The sequence below is a fragment of the Prinia subflava genome, chromosome 8 (genome assembly GCF_021018805.1).
Source record: "Prinia subflava isolate CZ2003 ecotype Zambia chromosome 8, Cam_Psub_1.2, whole genome shotgun sequence".
NCBI classification, from domain to species: Eukaryota; Metazoa; Chordata; class Aves; order Passeriformes; family Cisticolidae; genus Prinia; species Prinia subflava.
In genome coordinates this window covers 8,640,290-8,659,246 of record NC_086254.1, presented here as the reverse complement: position 1 = coordinate 8,659,246, position 18,957 = coordinate 8,640,290, and the positions used below count along the sequence as shown (strand labels likewise).

Genomic DNA, 18,957 nt, shown 5'->3' with positions numbered 1-18,957 from the left:
TTGCTGCTTTGTTACCTCCTGTAAACACCTGAGGACATCGGCTAGAGAAACAAAAGCCAGACGGGGTGCTTAACCCCAATCAGCAGAAATGTTCCCATGGATTTGGGCCTCACACAAGCCCCGGGCAGTCTATGGGGATGCAGGGCGCACCCAGAGGGAAAGCACAGCACATTTCCAGTGGAAAGGCACACAAAGGCCATCGCTATCTGACTCTCAGCAGGGAGAAGCACGGATTTCTCCCTGTGTCATCAGGCACGGTTCCTTGGGCCGGGGCAGGACGAGTCTATCCCACCCTTCCCGGGGCTCTGGAAGAGCAGAGCCGCTCTCCAGCGGGGTGAGATGGCAGCGGCTCATTTCTCGCCCTGAAGGCCCGCCAGCGGCAGCCTGCCCTCCCACCCTGCCTGCCCCTCCATAGCCTTCCCGGCCATCCCCGGCTCTCACACGGGTCCCTCGGTTCGCACAGCACCGGGCCGGGGGTCCCCTCTGGCCGCCGTCGCCTCAGAGCCGGAGGAGCCGTGAGGGGAGCGGGGCGGAGCGCGGGCAGCGCTGAGGGAGCGATGGGCAGCGCTGAGGGAGCGATGGGCAGCGCTGAGGGAGCGATGGGCAGCGCTGAGGGGAAAAATGGGCAGCGCTGAGGGGATAAATGGGCAGCGCTGAGGGAGCGATAGGCAGGGCTGAGGGAGCGATAGGCAGCGCTGAGGGGATAAATGGGCAGCGCTGAGGGGAGAGATGGGCAGCGCTGAGGGGATAAATGGGCAGCGCTGAGGGAGCGATGGGCAGCGCTGAGGGGATAAATGGGCAGCGCTGAGGGGAGCGATGGGCAGCGCTGAGGGGATAAATGGGCAGCGCTGAGGGGAGCGATGGGCAGCGCTGAGGGGATAAATGGGCAGCGCTGAGGGGATAAATGGGCAGCGCTGAGGGGAGCGATGGGCAGCGCTGAGGGGAGCGATGGGCAGCGCTGAGGGGAGCGATGGGCAGCGCTGAGGGAGCGATGGGCAGCGCTGAGGGGCGGATGGGCAGCGCTGAGAGGTCCCGCTGAGGGGCCAGGGACGAGACCCCCGCCCGCCGATAGAGCCCCAGGCCCGGCGCCGCACTCACCACGCTCCAGCAGCTCCGCTGAGCCCGGCACAACGCGGAACTGGGCCCGGCACAACACGCCCCGTCCCGCCCCGGGCTCCGTCACTTCCCGAGCGCCGAGGCGCCGTCACCTCCGGGCGGGCGCGGCGGAGCGGCCGGGCGGGAGCGGCGGGTGACGGTGAGGGGATGCTCCTTCATGGCCCCCTCATGCCCCCCCTGAGGGCCGCGGGGTCCCGCACGGTTCGGTCCCCGCTCGGTCTTTGCCCTCCGTGTCCGCTCGGGCTCCAGCGGGCCGGGGCTGGCGGGGCTGAGGTGCCGCAGCACGCGGTGGAGCTGGAGGCGGCCCCGCTCCTCAGCTGAATTTGGGGTATTGACTAAACCCTCTAGCGCTTCACCGCTTCTCTGCCCGTTTTTAGGTGTGATTTTGACATGAGGAAAGGCTGAGAGAATTTGGAGTGTTCAACCTGGAGAAGAGAAGCTGCAGGGTGACCTAATTGTGGCCTTCCAGTACGTGAAGGGAACTTACAGGAGAGGTGAGGCAATGCTATTTACAGAGGCCTGGGGTGACAGGACAAGGGAGAATGGGTTCAGATTGACAGAGAGGAGGGTTAGATTGGATATTAGGAAAAAATTCTTCCCCGTGAGAGTGGGGAGGCCCTGGCACAGGGTTCCCAGAGCAGCTGTGGCTGCCCCATCCCTGGAAGTGTCCAAGGCCAGGTTGGACAGAGCTTGGAGCAGCCTGGGATAATGGAATGTGTCTCTACCCGTGGCAGAGGGTGGAACAGATGAACTTCAGGGCCCTTTCCAACACAAACCATTCTATGATTCTATGATAATTTGCCATTTTGTCTTCGCTCTGCTTGCTGAGTCGAAGCCCATCACCAGTGAGGTGTTTGCAGTCAGAAAGCCGTGTCTGGGGAACCGTTCCTTTGTGTTTCTAACAAATGTTCTTTGCCTTCAAATAACCAAATGGAAACCAGGTGAGAGCACACAAAATGCTCTCAGGAGCTGCGAAACGCTCAAGTAAACTCTGTCTTTCCCCCCTTTCAGAGGCAGTCCCCAAAACCCACCATGATTTCTCTCTTGGAGCCCGGGTTCCTGAACGTCATTGTCGGAGTGGTGTGCGGGGTGTGCCTGGGCTGGGGCATCCGGGGGAGGCTCCGCAGGAAGCCCGGAGCTGGAGCGATGCCAGAGTCTCCCGACAGCCTGGGGGGCGAGGCCGACATCATGGGAGAGTCCGGGGAGCTCAAGCTGGTGCTGATCGTCCGCAACGACCTCAAAATGGGCAAGGGCAAAGTAGCGGCTCAGTGCTCCCATGCTGCTGTCTCTGCCTACAAGCAGGTTCACAAGAGGAATCCCGAGCTCCTGAAGCAGTGGGAGTACTGTGGACAACCTAAAGTGGTCCTCAAAGCTCCCGATGAGGAGACTCTGGTGCAGCTCCTGGCTGAGGCGAAGCGCCTGGGGCTGACTGTGAGCTTGATACAGGATGCTGGGCGTACTCAGATAGCTCCAGGCTCCAGGACAGTCCTTGGGATCGGACCAGGACCGGCTGATGTCATTGATAAAGTTTCTGGTCACCTTAAACTCTTCTAAACCGGTACCAAAAAGAGCTGGATGTGTTCGTGTATGTCAGGGATAAAAATTCAAGTTGGGTTTGTGGGTTTTTTTTTGTATCTTCCCTCAGTGTTAATAAAATAAGCAAGTTTTTTAAGATTTGAGTTGGTAAATCATGAGTTTCTCTAGCTTGTGTTCCAAAGGGGGAAAGAAAATTCTAGGCTCAGGGGAGTTGAGGAAAGCAGAGCTGGCACAAGAAGGAACCCAGCGAATTTACAACTTGTGCAACTGATTGAGGATTTTGCAAATTGGTTGATAAGACTTTAAGAATTTCCTCTTGCTGCCTGTTTTTTGTAGAGAATATATTCTTTAATTTAGAAAAGCTCAGCTGCTGAAGCAATTAAGAACTGGAGCTGGGGGTAGCTGTAACCAACTTCCTGCCCAGACAACTGCTTGTAACTGGTACCAGGCTGACCAGTTGGACTGGATTTGCAGCCCAGACCAGTACACAGTTGTGGGGAGCAGCTGTAAGCTGAGCTTCCCTCTGGAGGAGCCTGTGTGGCTCCCACATGGGCAAAAATGTGCAGTTAAGCCAAGGTGTGTGGAGTTACTCTCCATGGGCACTTAGGGACAGGCTTAAATCCTGGTTTTCTTGGGATTCTCAGGCTCCCCTGGGTTTAAGGAACACCCTGTTACAGATGTTACTGCACAGGTCAGAGCACCCTGGAGGTTCCAGTAAATTCTGCTGGGACAGTTTGTGACAGTTCTGCTGTTAAGCACCTTTGCCAACCTCTCAGCCACGTGTTCCAGCTGTGTTGTGGAGCAGTTTGGAGAGAGGGAGCAGGATTTACCTCCACCTCCAGCCATCCCCAGACCAGAGGGGATGGCAGAGGGGCTGAAATGCCAATAAACACAGAGGATGGAAATGTTTCAGTGTGGCCCCTGGTTAGGAGACAGGAGCTTCTAGAGCTGTTGGAAAGCTGGCCAGTGCTGCCACACTCATTACACTCAAATATGACAGTATTCATTGAGAAACATTTAAGTCAATTTTATTTGAAGCTAAATATGTTTAAGGCAATTTACATACCTAGAACATGATCTCAATTGAACTGGCACACCCTACTACAATCCTAATGTATCATCTGGTCGAATATGCTGGAGTTGACCACAGTGCAGCCAACTGGTGAAAAGTGCTATTTTCTTCTCTCTGGCATAATCTTTCTCTACAAAAAGCATTACATATTTTCCTGTATTGCCCCGTCAGTGCAAGACCCCAGTACTGGTCCCCGTTGCTGCTCTGCTGCTGGCCCCTCAGACCCCTGCCTGGCCCCCCGTTACCAGCACTGCAATACTTGGTTTGGGTCCAAAGGTCCTTTTTTTGAAGACAGTAAAGTGAAGCTACCACTATGCAGCATGTCCACAGTCCAGTAATTTATTTTTAAATTGCGTAATTTCAAATTGCACAAACAAAACTGAACAGCAATATGCTTGAATTCTCTCTTCTGTACACTCAAAACAGTGATCTAAAACACCACAATATCCAACATACACAAACCTCAGGGCAGGGTTAGTAAATACACAGATTGGAATCATGGTGCTCTGTTCCTGAATGGAATGTCCCACAAAAGCACAGGATACAGCACAACATAAGGTCATTTGTTACATATGGAGTGAGCAAAAAGACACTAGCATTTTCTATATGCATAACTGGAAAAACCTGCATAGGTTAAGGGAAAAAAAAAAACAAACCAAAACAAAACCCAAAACTTTTTACTCATTTTTAAGTCAGGCAAGGTTGTCTGTACGCATTTTAAATTCTTTTAGAGCTACGCAATCCAACCCAGGGAGGATATGCTGATTAGTGTTGTCTCTTGTCAGCAGTCTTGCAAGGTCAAATACAAGTATCTTGGCTTTAGCTTTCTCCAAATATACAGTGAGATTTAAATGCATTTAGAATAGACAGTACATACCGTAAGCTGCTCACATACAATGAACTTAAGATTCAATATTAGAGTGTAACACTATAGAGTGCAAATCAGAATCTTCACAATAGACTTAATGGTAATAAGCAGTCCTGCAAAAGCCCACTTGAACAAAGTCGTTTAAACTATTCCCCCTTCTGAAAGTAAAAGTCTAAATGACATGGAATGTGAAAAAGATTTAACAGAAGTGATTCAAATCGTTTGCGCTAGAAAAAACTGTCCTTCATGAAATAAAGGTTACAAGAACACGAGGCAGAACTCTTTGCTTTTCCCTGTTATGAGTTAAAGCGGGGAGGGACGGTGGAGTTTCAGTAAGAAAAGTTGCTGCTCCAGGCTGGCTTGTGCTGCGTCTCACATGCTGTAGCCGAAGCCGGGCTGCGGCTGCCCGTACGGCGGGGCCGTGTAGCCGTAGCCGAAAGGTGCCTGCGGAGGAACCGCCACGCTGGGTCCCGCTGTCAGCATCAGCTGGGGCTGGCCTGCAACACACACAACGGGCACCTCACTCCTCCTGAGCTGGGGAAGTGCTTGGCAAAATGCCTCAGGGTTTGCAGGAGGGGTTTCTGTGTTTTATCACCTCTGGGCTGGGCTGCTTCAGGGCCAGAATGGGAATTTTCCCTCAAAACCTCAGGACACGACATGTGGCTAAAAATACTACAGTGTAAAGTATATGAAGAAATTCTTACTAGAATAACCTGGGTATAAAGAAAATACCCAGCATAAAGTAGGTATAAACGTGCTTCAGATATAAAGCATATGGCACAAGACCCAAATAACCAACTTGCTGCAAGTCTGGAATAGCTCAGCTCCTGTAACCCTTTTCCTTAAGGAGCCAGGACAACCTCAAATGCTGCAGCCCAAAGCCCACCTCAGCAGCCACAGCATCAGAGTGGCACTTATCTAATATTTTGGAACACGCTCCTTAAGGCTTGATTTCACATGGAAAACATTCCCATTTCCCAGGGCTTCCTCAGGAAAAAAACAAGATTAGGGAAGGCTCATCTTAAAAGTGAAATATGTTATTGATAACACACAAACTAAAACATTACCATAAACAATAGGTTGTGTTTCTGTAGCTTGCTCCTCTTCCTTTCTCAAAGACTCTGATGCATCCAGTTTATCCACCTGGAATTGAGAGCAACAATTAAAAATCTCCTCTAAAACAGGCACTTATTCGTGGCAGAGAAGTGGAAAAGCCTTAGTGGTATGTCAACACCCATCAAGAAAAGGAGACCATTTACAAGTTAAGATCAATTCAAGTAGCAATGTTGGTACTGGTGCAGTCAAGATTGTCTGTTTCCTGAAAAAAACCTCTCATTGAGGGATTTTCAACCACTTTGAAAGCTCACTCCAGGCTGAAGCTTTGTACAAAAGGTTCTGTTTTGGACTGGAGCTGGCCAGTCTTTGGACACAGACTCAGATTTGAGCTCAGTCTCAATTGGAGACCTCTGGCACTGGAGCATTTGCCAAGATAAGGCCCAGACCTGGAGAAGTTTCCCTGGAGGTGACATTGAGGCAAAGTAATCTGGTTTGTATTTGGATAAAGCAGACTGCAATAGCATCCGACATGTCACTTGAGCCTCAAGATTTCACTTTCCAAACCCATTCACTCATGCAATTTAAGTTCAAATGCAGAGAATGCATGTGTATAAGACTTGCTTTTTCCACTCCAGAACTGTGTGGCAGTCAGCCTAAACCCACAGATACTCCAATCCTTCCAGCTTTACACACAGTAACAGACAAGCCTGGCCAGCTTCACTGCAATGGTGCTCTTTGCCCACCCCTACAGAAAGGCAAGAGAAGGAACTTGTTCTGTGGTGAAATATTGCTCATTTCTAAGACAGATCCAAGGCAACTCAGCATTTCTACAGTCTAAGGCAGGCCCTGAAACTAAAACCACAAAATGAGGTATTGGTGTTTTACCTGGGAGACAAGATTTAGAACAAAGTCAGAGACAATCATGCCAATTACTTTGAAAGACAATAACACAATTCAAAAGCTTAACGTTTCATTTCATTTATGTCCTTAATAAAGGAGTTTGAAGGTTTCCTGCACTTGAACAGGGTCAGTGCTACAACACTGAGCTACAACATTCACAAGTGAGTTTTAACTGTGCTACATGAGCAAACATCTGCTGGCAGCTCCAAGAGCTGTGAGCTCCTCCTTCCAGCTGTGAGTTACACGTGTGTTCCATAAACCTGCTCCTCTGTAACCTGGAGCTGAGGCACAGCTCCAGGGAGTGGCACAGGTCCTGAGCTGGGGCTCCCTCAGTGACTGGGCTCCCATGGCCAGTTCAGTGCACGGGATTGTATCCAGTGCTCCAGGACTCACTTCCAGACACCGTGCTGGGAACTGCACTGTTTTCAACTCCAAACAGCAACACACTGAACACAGAAGCACAAGTTCAGAGATGCAAATCCAAGGAGAATGTGCACAGTTTGCTACTAAGCAGAGGCATTTGGCTTACTCACGCTTGGAAAGCCTCCAGCCCAGGACATTCAATGCATTTTGGACCCAGTTTTGATGCCTCCCCTCAGAGCTGAACAAATACTGACAAGAACAAGCGCAAGTTTGAAACCAGCCCACAGGATGGTTCTTACACCACTTGCTCAAGCATCACCAGCTTCAGGGCCCTACACACTTGGAGCAAGACTGACTGAAAGGCTTTTCCACAGGGACTGCAATAAGCTGCAGGGGAAAAGTAACATGCATTCAATGTTATCGTGTCATGTGTGCATGAAAAAGAGGCAAAAGTACTGAAGCACGAGTGAGGTCTGAAGATGACTGCCATACAGGCTCCCCCCAGAAAACCACACGCAGCCCACAGCAATGCCTTGGAGCTTCAGGAGTAGTGGGATGTAATTGCAATGACTGCTACACATGCGTAGTTTATGCAAACACTGCAGTTCAATTACCTTTTTTCACACACACGCTCTCCTACTTTCCCTACTAGCTGCTGAAGGACCTTACACTACGTGTCTTAGGTTAGCCTTGAGTTCCAGTGGTGTCTTTACAACCAGCAGTTTTTGCATTTAGTCCATCTTCAAAGCTGTTTGTCACTTTGGTTTGCCCTCTGCTGAACCACATTAATGGAAAACTCCTGCTAGGGCTGACCCCTGGGCTAAGGAGGATCACGGTGGCATTTGTAGGGAAGCAGATGGACACAAAACCTTGGATTGCCCTTCTGAAGGTCAAAGTTACATAGCAAAAGGCAAGCCCTGGAGTAGTCTCAGAAGAGCAATAAGCATTACCATTTTTATATTTTTTTTTAATGAGGTAGCAAGAGAAGTTTAGTGAAGCTGAAGAGCTTGGAAGGCAGTCTTTTTTTGGACAACTACTAGAAATTTACTACAGGGAGGAGAACCACAGACTTGGTGTAACAGCTGAAATTTCAAGTTGCTACATGAACTAGAGCACTGTGTGGATTAGCTCAGCACCATGAGAACTGACACCTGAGTGAGGAAGAGTCCCTCTGGAAGCAGCCAGGATCTACTCTGCCTACGGTCAGCACGCATTAGTCATGGTCCAGAGATCAGGAACTGGATCACAGCCCTTCAACTGGCAAAAGCCAGACTGATTTAGGGATTCACAGACCGATTTCTTGTTGTAGGAGGTTCTTCCAATCAGACTGGCAGTCAAATAATAGCACTTGTGTGAGTATTTGTGTGTTGTTTCAATATCGGGCTGACTGTGATCCAACTGATCACCTGTATGCCCTTCCTGAGGATCTATTAGCTTATTAGTAGCAAATGAATCTACTTTTCTCCTACAGCACTAGCTAGTGAGAGTTAACAATTTGCAAATGCTTTAGTGATATTTTGTTTGGGGAAAAAGCAGTAGCAGCAGTGTAGTAAACATAGGAAAGAAAAAAACTCATGCAGAATCCTTAGACTTAGTCCTCCAGACTTAAAGATGGAAAACAAGAATCAACTTTCACCTTTTCCTTTATTGCATCAACCTGCAAAGGAATTCAGAAGGTGCAGCTTAGAAAAATCAAATTCCATATTTAGCATATAAAAAGGTAGAAACAAAAGCGTCAGGGAAGAAATAATTAAGGTACAGGTGAGTAAAAACAAAGGTACACCAGAAGTATCTGCTTTAGGAAGGCAGCTCTGCTTCTTGCTGGCTCTTTATTAGCTACACTAAAGCTACATCCTAATCCTTTATCAGATCAGGAAATTTTTATCTTTAAGAATCTAGTACTTCCACCAAAGGCATGGTGTTAGCTTGGTGCAGGCATCTCTGACAAGCAGTTGTATTGCTGAGCCAGCTCCCCACCTCCCCCAAAACAGCATTTCAGAACTACAGGGTGGTCCTGCCTTTAGAAGGAACAGCCAGGCAAATTTCTGGCCAAACAGGCACCTTAGTTTCTACTGACTGCATGAAAGTAAAAGCTGAACTCAAGCTTAGAAAAGTCTTAATCATTAAGGAATTTACAGCATTTCACTGGAAGATACTCCAAAAGCTTCAACTGGGAAAATCTTGCTAGTGACAGTTGGATTTAACTCAAGTCTGTTAGAGCATTACCAAGTAGTTCCCCCATCCTGAGTCACTTCAAATGAGAGTTGAGTCATAATTAGTGCCATTAAGTGTCAGAGCCACATTTTAGAGTTAAATGCACAGCAGAATAAGTTATCTCCAGGTCTAGCTATAAAGCTGTTTTAGTACAGAGTCTAAAGTTAAAACTGATCCCAGATGGGATTCCTGACTGACACAGCACAGGAAACGCCTGGAGCCTGGAACTTCTTTAGACACTGCCCAGGGTCAGGCAAATACCCCTGATGTAGGTTCTGTCATTGGCAGAGGGTGCAACCTGCAAGTGTTTCAGCCTCTTAGAGGGCGAAGTCTCTCCCCAGATGGACTGAAAAGTAAGTGTGGACATGGACAGACAGACATTGGACAAAGCCCAAATCAATGTTAGTAGCAAGCAGACAATCTCCAGGCATTCACCACAGTGACTAACAAGCTCTGGCTGTTGGAGAGGCACCTGCTCTTACCTTGGTCAAGTATTCCTTCATGACCTGAATAAAGTATGGCATGGCAAAGTCCATAATGTTGTGCCTCCACGCTGTTTCCAAGACAACATCCGGCCTTAGGAGATCGTAGCAGGTGAAGAGACAAGCACCAAAGCATTCCCTCTTGTTCTCCTGCAGGAACCACTGCAGCAGCTCTTCTGCCAGCTCGGTATCTTTGGATTCGGAGGCGTACTGCATGGCATCCTGCAAGGGGACAGAGCCTCAGCCTCGGGGACACAACCAGCCACAGAGGAGCCAAAAAACTCCCCTAAAAGCCAAAGCTGCCTCACCTTGTACAGCCTGTCCTTCTTGCAGAGCTCCACGCTCTGTTTCCAGCGGTTGTTGCCTTTGAAGAGATAAGCAGCGATCCTTCGGAACTCTATTAGCTCGTGCTTCTCCAAACGCTGGGCGAGGGAAATGTTGTCAAAGTTGTCATAAGCATCTATAGAAGTCCTAAGAGCCTGAGGGAAGCAGAAAAAAAAAAACCAAGTCACACCTCGGATGTACAAGTGAACCCACAAAATGCAAACATTTTCCATTAGTTCTGTGTTCCTGCTTGTAGGAAGACAAAGCATTCCAGGCAGACCTGCAGAGATCTGTTTTATTTGAGAAGGTGCTGTCTGACACACATGGAGTTTGGAGTGTTTCAGTCAGTATTTTTCACTAGGCTAAGAGTCTCTGAAAACAGGAGAACAGCCAGACATCACAACTGTTCTCCTCTTCTGTGAGTCCTTTTCTTAGCACCCACTGTTTGTTTGCCTTAAATCAGATCTGTCACACTCGTAACAAAGCAGCCACTCTACCCCCAATAGGAATGACACAAAATGCTCTCAGAAAGCCACTAACACTTCTCCACTTAATCCTTGGCTCCTCACCACTAGCTCAGTTTGAAGTTACACTTAAGGAATTAAAGTTATTAGCAACCAGGTAAAAACTATTGAAAATGAGACAGAAAACTGGGTTTCTACACATTAAAGAAAGGCTGAGAATATAAGATAAATCAAATAGTAAGTGCTTCAAGACAAGACATACCTGATAATCTTCTTCAATAATGAAGAGGTTGTTGAGGGACTCGTTGACTGATTTGTTGTTGTGATTTTGAACAGAGCGCAGGTAAGGCTTAACCAGGGGCAGCTGTTTAACCTTCAAGGAATCAGAGATACAGATTTAAGTGAGTTTTTGTGGAAGTCTCTTAGCACTTTAAAAAGCTACTGCAGCTCAATGCTTTCCCAGCTTTTGCTTTGAGCTGGATAGCAAGAAAATTATTAATTATTATTAATTATTAATTCACAAAAATACCTTTGTGAAGAAGGTGACAGCACGAGTGTGGTCAAGCCGAGGGGACAACACCATCAGCAGATCATTGAGCAACAGAGGCTTAAATTCCAAATAGAACTGAACTGCCTTGTAGTACAGCTCCACATTGGCCACCTAGAGAGGGGTAAAGAGGCATGTTCAGAGCAGGAGTTTGATTGTGGGGAAATCCCAATGAAAAACAGACAGAACTTTCACTAAGAAAGCAATACCTTAGTGATGATATCTTTGAACTGGCCTTCTTTCCAAGCGTCTGTTGGGTGATTCATCATTGTGATTATGGCATTATCATACTCTTCATACTTATCATACAGGAACACCAGTTCAGCCCAGAGATGGGCTTGTTCTGCAGCTCTCAGAACCTAAGCAAAAGGCAGAATTAGCAATATTTGTTAACTGGAATTTCCATCAGTGCTCAGGTTTTAGTGCCATTAATAACCTCAGGAGCTGCCTGTACTGACAGCCCAAAAAGGGGTGTTTTCAGCTAAATTTAAAGCCTCAGACATTCACCTTGGGAATGTTGACTCTGGACCAGAACAGCTCCAAGTGCTCCCTCATCTTCTGTGGCTTGAACTTGGAGTAGAGAATTGCCAGCTCTGTGAACATCCCCATGTGTGCTCGCTCCAGCCCAAGCGCTGCTTCCAACATAGTGATCAGCTCTTCAAAGTAACCACGATCCTTAGAGACACAGACAGACATTTCACATCAGGAACCATCCAGAATCCCAGACTTTGACAGGGTTGCCATGACACAACTGACTGTACAACAGGAGCCAGCTTAATTACCTGGTAATAGTTGATTAGCTCTTCCAGCTCATCTGCATGCACCACAATATGGAGCCCACACATCTGAGCCAGGCGGAATTCTTTCCCATCCACACAAGCAAAGCAGACCTGGAATTGAGAGCTGTGTTACTGCTTATAATCAAACTTCTGAAGAGGCTTTGCAGTCCTCGAGCTCAGAGCCAGTGAATTCACCTCTTTCCACGTGCGAGTGCTGTTGGCTTTCCGAGCGCCATCCACGGCTGCCTGGTACTCGCCCAGGTGCACCAAGGTGGAGGCCAGGCGGCCGAAGTTGGACACGTTGTTGTACAGCAGCTTGGCTGCTTCATACATCTTCTCATCGTAGCAGCGATCGCCAACCTGGGCCAGAGCACAGACACGTTATTCCTGCACCTTTTCAGCCAGTGGCTGACATTGAATGTGTGGAATTCGAGCCCTTGTCAAAATGGATTAAGGCCAAGATCTATGTGTGTATCCAAAGAGTGATATTCATTGGGAATTCAATGATGAATTCCCAACGCCCCTGTGTGAGTCAGCAAAGCAAAGCCATTCTCACCCACCTGCTGGATATGTGCGTTGTTGGGGCCATTGATGAACTCCTCCAGCTCTGCCAGGCGGTTTGTTTTAGCAAGAGCAAAGATCAATTCTGTCTCCACGTACGACTCCCGGGCCTTCTTGCGTGCCATCTGCAGATACTTCACCAGCTCTTCCCAGTTTCCTGTGGAAAGGAGTTCAGAATGTTTATTTGCTGGAGACACTTGTGCTTAACTCAAACAATCAGCTGAACCTAATCTTGACATATTTCTGCAGCTATTCCCCAACAATCAGTAACCTTCACACTGCTCATTATGCATTAATCAAATCATATTAGAATAGGCCTAACTGAAATCTTATTTAACTTCATACAGAGACTCTGAAAGAAGCCCCCAGCTAGCTAAAGAAGGAAATTAAGGCCACTGATTATCTGCATATGGAATACACTACCCTTTCCCATTCTTATTTAGGATAGTCCTTGAAGGGCCAGATTCCTCTACTTGTATCAAGATACAGGTCTGGCAGAACTGCAGTTTGAGCAGACCAGGCAAAAGAACTGAGCAACATCAACAGCCAAGATGTAAACAAAACTTAATCATACCACTGGCATTGGCAGCTTGAACAACTTCCATGTATGAGGAAGGATCATCTGCTTTAATGTAGGAGTCAATTGCCTCCTTCACCATCCCCTTCTGGAGCTGTGCTTTGGCCAGCTGGCTCCACACTGCAGGTTCATTGCAGCGCTCGGCGAACTCGTACGCGCGGTCCAGGTTCCCAATGTGCTCTATCAACACCTGGGAAAAGGAAAACCATCGTCAGCCACTCTCATAAAAGTCACTTTTACAACACACTAAGCTGTGGTTTATCATCCAAGTTCCTCAATGGATCCACAGCTTTTAAAAGAGGGACTAACTCCATACAATCCACACAGCGTGAGTGGTTTTAGGCTTGCAGAGTTTCAATAAACAACATTTGTCCTGCTTTGTAAGACTGAGCAGCTTTGGACATTTTGCTCATTGGAATTAAGCACTGAAGTCACCAGCAAAGTTCTTGTGTGGGGAAGCAGAGGGAGTTTTTATGACCTGAGAATTGAAGATACCTGTACAGCTGATGTGTTGACATCAAACTTCCTGAAGATAGCGAATGCCTCCTCAAAAAGCTCATTGCTGATAGCAATATTGGCTATGTCAGGGGCATCATAGTTATCCAGGCGATTGATGTACTCCATGACACGGGTGCGGTCAGCCTTGATAGCCGTGAGGATGAGAAGGTTCTGCAGATTCCTGAAGAGGGAAAGAAATAGCACTTATCAAACAATGATCAAGAAATTCACCCTCCCCTCTGGAGAGGGTATTAGTTTATTTGCTGCTTCACATTCCAGCAATAACTCCAAGTTTCCTGTGGCTTAGTTTTCATTCCACGCACCTGTGCTCACTGAACACTGAATTATCCAGAACTATTTTCTCCAGCAGCTCAATGAGCTCGTTGGGAAGATCTGCAGTCATGAAGGCCTTCACAGTGACAGAGACCTCCTCGGGGTCCTGGGTCTCCGACAGCGCCGTCTGGACAACCTGCAGAGCCAAGGCATGGACAAATGAGTGATGCCACATTCTGCACACCCAGTTAGGACAGGCAAGGCTGTGAGTGACCTGCCAGCTGTACCTGGTCAATCAGGGGCCTCCTGTAGGGGTTGCTTTCCAGTAGCACGCTGGCCCACAGCTCGGGGTCCTTACGACGGACTAAGTAGCGCGAGAGGCTCTTGAAGAGGGAGTTCTCATTGCACACCTGGGGAAAGGCACGGATTGCTCAGAGGGCAGGCACGGCTCTGGAGCCTGCACACAACTGTAACTCTGAGCTGAGGGGCAGACCAGAAATCTCAGCCTTTGATACTTCATTAACCTCCCGTTTTAGGACGGGCAGGAGTTTCCCATTTCTCATTAAGCTGCAGAGGGAGGTTTAACAGCCACCTCCTCTTCTGTGTTACAAGCATGCACTTCCCAGCTCAATACATTTTAGGAATAAATGCTTTTGCCATAAAGCTTTCCTTGTGCCCCACGACCCTGCTGCTAGAACTCCATCCCAAGGCTGCAGCCTGTGCATACATACATTGATCAGCTCCAGATCACACTGTCCACGCTCGTAGGCCACGCAGGCCAGGTGAGGGTCCCTCTTCTCACAGTACTTGCCGACCACACGACTGTCATAGTAGGGATTCTCACGCAGGAATCTCTCTGGGTTGTTGTTGCTGTCAATGTAGATCTTGGCCAGTGCATTGTGAGTGGCAGGCTCCTCACAGCCCTCGTGAATTCTTGCTTCCAGCCAGGGCAGAAGCAGCTTCAGCCTAGAAGGAAGTGATTTTCATGTTAGAGGTTGAGTAAGTAAATATCCAGTTGCATCATTTCTGCACTCTGCAAGCCAGTCTTGGTGTAGGATAGAGCCAGGAACTAAACCAGAGTTACAGTGCTCTGTTTTAACCTACATTTTGGTTCATTATTATGATGAACTTTCTGACACTAAGAAGAAAACACACCAAAGTTATCTGTGAGATCCCTACATCAGCCAAGAATCAGAGCTGGTTCTCACCCAGCTTGAGTCAGTACCAGCTCTAGCTGTGAGACATGGATGAGCAGCAAACACTGCCAGACTGGGAACTGCTAAGAGACTTGTACAAGTTTAATACCTGTTTCTTTTCTCAACCTCTGCAACAAGTTCATCAGTTGAAAACTGTCCTCTCACAACAAGGATGAGGTTCTTTATCACGTCTTCAGAGCAATCCACATCAAGCAGTCCCCCAATAACCACTGGCAGACGGCTTGGATTCACCTACACAGGAGAATTTAAAGAGGTCAGGTGTTGTCAGGGAACAAGGGCAGGCAATACTTATCCCCAGAATTCCATATGAGAGCCACTTGCTAAGACTGACTCCATCTTCCTGCCTTTACTCCCAGCCTCCTGAGGTTCTGAACAAGCTAAAAAGTCAATTCTTCAGTCAACAGGTGCTCCCACCCCAGCCCAGTGGCTCACTTAGCTCCCATGGGAAGAGCTCCTGAGCAATCCACTCTGTCCCTGCAGGAAAAGGAAAATTTCCCCTCCTCCCCATTCCAAAATGCTGAGACTTAAAATCACCCCAACAACTCCAAAGTTATTCTACCAAGTCTTCCTCCTTCAACTGGCACATGAGTGGGAGTTATTGCTTAACCTGACTGAGGAATGAGACCTGACTCACACCAGGGCTAATTTACTGGAGGCCACTAATAATCACTTAAATGTCAGTCTCAGGTACAAAGCAGTTTGCAGAATAATTAAACACGATGCCTGTAGTTGTACTTTCCACTGTAAAGACTGATCAGTTTGACTCACTGAAGCCAAGGGACAAGCTGTCACCTACCTTCTGTACATAAATCTCAATATATTTTTGGAGATTATTTCTATACAAATACAGCACCAAGTCGTGGACAAAGTCGAAGCGGTCGCACACAATGATGAGAGGCAGCTGGTCAGTGAGTTTAGCTTCCTAGAAAGAGAAGAGCTTTAGTAATTTGCTTTTGCTCTTGGACTTGAGCAGACAAATAATACAGTCACTTAAACTGTCAAAGCAGCTGAATTTGGAAAGCCAAAACTCAACAGTCAACCAAATAATGACAGCTTGTTGTTCAGCTAATTGTTTGCAAGATGTAGCAAGTGGGAGCACTCACACCCACTGCAGGGCGTGAGCAGCAAGAAGCTTTTTGGAGTTTAACCCTGCTCCTTTGCATGGCAGACTCTACAGAGTTTTACAACACAATACCACTATTACAAGCCTAGGCTATAGAGAGTATTTTTAGTTGCCACTGGTGTTTGGTGTGCAGGATTAGCACTCTGGGATTTCAAAAGAAATTTAACCAAGACTAGATTAAATTGTGGTTCATAATGTAAAACTTAAATACAGAATTGACTTTGAGTGCCATGTGTCTTGTGATACCTCCTAACCATGGATTTAGAGAACAGTAAGATTTAAGCTCTAGAGCAGTACTACTTAAATTGCTTACCAGATTAATTATCTAAAAGCATTCCAACTTTCAGCACAGGGTTACAATGGTTACAGTACAGAAGCTTAGTCTATGTGCCAGACAGTATTCCGGATGCATATTTCAGATCACTTATTCCAACATGCACATCCCAGAATATAATCCTACATATAAATTACACTTAAGGACTTTACACAGGGAGGCCTGTACTGGGAGATTTACCTGGTACATGTCCTGCACATTCCAGACATGGAACAGCACAAAAAACAATAACTTTCATCAGGAATTTGACAGCTTGATAACATATCTTAGGTGGCTTGATCAAATTACATACCTTACACCTCGGTGACACCAGGTTAGTTTAAGAGAATTCTCTTGGGAAGAGTTTTGCCATCTTCAGATATGATCAGCAAAATCTAAGACTATGCTATGTAACCAACAAACATGAAGGCAGGAAATGTTCCCAGATAAAGTTTTCCCCTCCCACACGGTTCCTCAGAGTGTTGTGTTTGTCAATAAGCTCCGTGCTAAGGCTGCAGAGTCTGAACTTTGAGCACACCATCTTCTCCTGCTCTCCAGCAATGCTCTGGATCAGTCAGGAGATATTCCCACTGACTGGCATCTCCCAGCACAGCTAAGCCATGGCTCACCTGGCTGAAATTTCAGTGTGTAGGAGTAAGACAGATCAGCCCTGAACCTGAAAGCATTTATGGAATTAATTGACTCTATTCATCTGTTGTTTCTGTAGTTGCTCAGTTGGAGCTGATTATATTGTAAATAAGCATTAAGGTATCAACTCATTTGGCACTATGGGTGTTTTCAAATTAAGTAAATGTTTCCTATTTTATAGCAGACATTTTTAACAAGTTCTAGGTGAGCTGGTGCATTTACTACAGGTTAAGAGTTCAAGCCAGATTAACCTTACCAAGAGCAGTGAGGAACTGACCTGACATTCTCATTTTTTAGACAATATTCCAGGCTCAGACTTCATTAGGAGGCACTGTCAACATGACAGATACCTCTGGTTTGAGGACACTTGGATCCTTAAGTGCAAAGGTTAAAACTCATCTATTTTCACAGAGCTGCCTCATTTCACTAGTGACACACCATGTTTTATCAGAACCCCAAACAGCCCCAGACAGTCCCATGTTCCCCAAACATTACCTTGAGGAAGTTTTTAACACGTTCTGGATCATAGCAGTTACTTTCCCTGCAGATTCTTTCCACTTCTTTAATTTGTCCTGTCTTGCATGCAGCTTGAATGTACTTGAAGTGCACATCTGGATCCTGGCTGAAGTTTACAATGGAGCCCAGGAAATAAAACAAACCTGGAGAGAAACAGGCAGCACGTTATTTGCTGGTCTCATTTAAAAGTACACATCCCAAAGGCTACAAAGAAATTTAAGACACTCATTTTAGGTTTTTCTACAGCTCCAAATATCTTCCAGGATTTCAGAAAAACAAATGACGCAACTGAATAGTGGTAAACATCCTAAACAGGGAAACTTTAAGGTGTAGATCTGTTTCAAGACAGTTTGAGGCCTGCTTAAGTTCATTATGGCTTTTCTAGATTTCAGCACACAGACAGTCCCTCATACACACATCTGTAACGAGGTGAGCACCAGCTCCTCTTGCAGAAGTACAGACTCACCTTCAAAGCTCTTGAAGGACTCAAAGAGCTCAATAAGTGACTGTGTTGACAGCTGCTCGTGGTATTTGGAAGCTACCTGGACACAGATCTGCAGGTTCTGACGGATGTTAGCGGACAACATCGCACGCAGACACTCCAGAGAATCTTCTACTGATAAGGACCCAAAATAATTCACTAACCACTGCAAAGACACACGAGGCATTTTAGACCCGAGCACAACAGCAGTTATTAGAGGCTGGAGTTGCAGGTGCAGGGTGTTTGATGCCTCACCTCGGGATTGAGGAGGTGAGTGTGAACTACGGCGCGCTTGATGTCGTAGAGGTCTGTGAAGTGCTCGAGTGCTCTCTGCAGCAAACCAGCCTTCTCACACAGCTGAGCTATGTGAGCCCGGTCGTAGTGAGTAAACATTTGGTTTCCCAGGATGGCATCTGCAACCTAGAAGGAACAGGGAACGTTTCCACTCAGCTCCTGAGCACCAGCAGTGTTGGCAGTGCCCAGCCCCAGGACTCTGAGCGCGTACCTGAGGTGCATGCATGAGGTTCATCTCAAGTAAACGTGTTTGCAGGGGACCTTCTGAGGGACGATTATTCTTCAGTGCATCCAGCAGGAAGGCTGTACATTGCTGGATTAAGTTATATTCCATGAAGACATCCACAATCTGTAAAAAAAAAAAGGAAAAAAAAAATTAGGGTTTTCATTAGGAACTGCAAGTATATTTAAGCATCAACGCAGCTTCCAAAGCTAAATGCAAATTCATAGCTCTGATGGTTTGAGTAGGGCTCCTCTTACCAATTTAATGCTTTGAAGTCAACATTTCATAGCAATAAAGTTATTTATTTACCTGTGTTATATCTGCAAGAGGCTCTTCATCTTGAACAAGCATTTGTGCAAACTGCTGGCCTTGATCAGGGCTGAGTCTCATTACATTCCTCAGCAAAAAAATCCAGTCTGGAGTATATCCAACCTGAAAAGATGATGAAAAGTGAAAACTCAGCAAGAGCACACACCTTGTTAGATACAGAGCTCAGTAAAAGCTACTGTGAA

General features: G+C 46.9%; 3 protein-coding genes across 8 annotated transcripts in view; 1 reads left to right on the top strand and 2 right to left on the bottom strand.

Moving 5' to 3' along the window:
* The window catches only part of VMP1 (vacuole membrane protein 1), a 60,252-nt gene extending 59,063 nt beyond the window's left edge, over window positions 1-1,189 (bottom strand). For 2 of the 3 annotated variants that reach the window (XM_063402826.1, XM_063402830.1), the window contains exon 1: window positions 1,099-1,189. The gene's annotated coding sequence lies outside the window, so the exon portion shown is untranslated. The remainder of the gene's footprint in view (window positions 1-1,098) is intronic. The other variant, XM_063402827.1, reaches the window with a different exon arrangement.
* PTRH2 (peptidyl-tRNA hydrolase 2) lies at window positions 1,134-2,790 on the top strand. 3 transcript variants are annotated; one of them, XM_063402835.1, is made up of 3 exons: window positions 1,134-1,255; window positions 1,494-1,610; window positions 2,128-2,790. In XM_063402835.1, exon 3 carries the CDS (start codon window positions 2,149-2,151, stop codon window positions 2,668-2,670), a length of 522 nt encoding a protein of 173 aa, XP_063258905.1. In that variant the 5' UTR covers window positions 1,134-1,255; window positions 1,494-1,610; window positions 2,128-2,148; the 3' UTR covers window positions 2,671-2,790. The 3 variants fall into 3 exon arrangements, with proteins under 3 accessions (XP_063258905.1, XP_063258907.1, XP_063258906.1); XM_063402837.1 differs by having other exon boundaries at window positions 1,231-1,249; XM_063402836.1 differs by lacking the exon at window positions 1,134-1,255 and having other exon boundaries at window positions 1,262-1,610.
* Window positions 2,791-4,047: 1,257 nt separating this feature from the next.
* CLTC (clathrin heavy chain) overlaps window positions 4,048-18,957 on the bottom strand; it is a 29,536-nt gene continuing 14,626 nt past the window's right edge. The window contains exons 10-33 of one of the 2 annotated variants that reach the window (XM_063402813.1): window positions 18,755-18,877; window positions 18,434-18,571; window positions 18,184-18,348; window positions 17,914-18,094; window positions 17,427-17,590; window positions 15,644-15,769; window positions 14,936-15,078; window positions 14,362-14,596; window positions 13,918-14,040; window positions 13,681-13,826; window positions 13,355-13,538; window positions 12,857-13,049; window positions 12,282-12,439; window positions 11,917-12,081; window positions 11,725-11,832; window positions 11,450-11,617; window positions 11,152-11,301; window positions 10,925-11,056; window positions 10,658-10,768; window positions 9,916-10,086; window positions 9,608-9,829; window positions 8,548-8,568; window positions 5,660-5,735; window positions 4,048-5,089 (exon numbers count right to left, since the gene is read on the bottom strand). In XM_063402813.1, the coding sequence (XP_063258883.1) occupies window positions 4,965-5,089; window positions 5,660-5,735; window positions 8,548-8,568; window positions 9,608-9,829; window positions 9,916-10,086; window positions 10,658-10,768; window positions 10,925-11,056; window positions 11,152-11,301; window positions 11,450-11,617; window positions 11,725-11,832; window positions 11,917-12,081; window positions 12,282-12,439; window positions 12,857-13,049; window positions 13,355-13,538; window positions 13,681-13,826; window positions 13,918-14,040; window positions 14,362-14,596; window positions 14,936-15,078; window positions 15,644-15,769; window positions 17,427-17,590; window positions 17,914-18,094; window positions 18,184-18,348; window positions 18,434-18,571; window positions 18,755-18,877 (3,528 nt within the window). In that variant the 3' untranslated portion in view covers window positions 4,048-4,964. The remainder of the gene's footprint in view (window positions 5,090-5,659; window positions 5,736-8,547; window positions 8,569-9,607; window positions 9,830-9,915; window positions 10,087-10,657; window positions 10,769-10,924; window positions 11,057-11,151; window positions 11,302-11,449; window positions 11,618-11,724; window positions 11,833-11,916; window positions 12,082-12,281; window positions 12,440-12,856; window positions 13,050-13,354; window positions 13,539-13,680; window positions 13,827-13,917; window positions 14,041-14,361; window positions 14,597-14,935; window positions 15,079-15,643; window positions 15,770-17,426; window positions 17,591-17,913; window positions 18,095-18,183; window positions 18,349-18,433; window positions 18,572-18,754; window positions 18,878-18,957) is intronic. The other variant, XM_063402814.1, reaches the window with a different exon arrangement.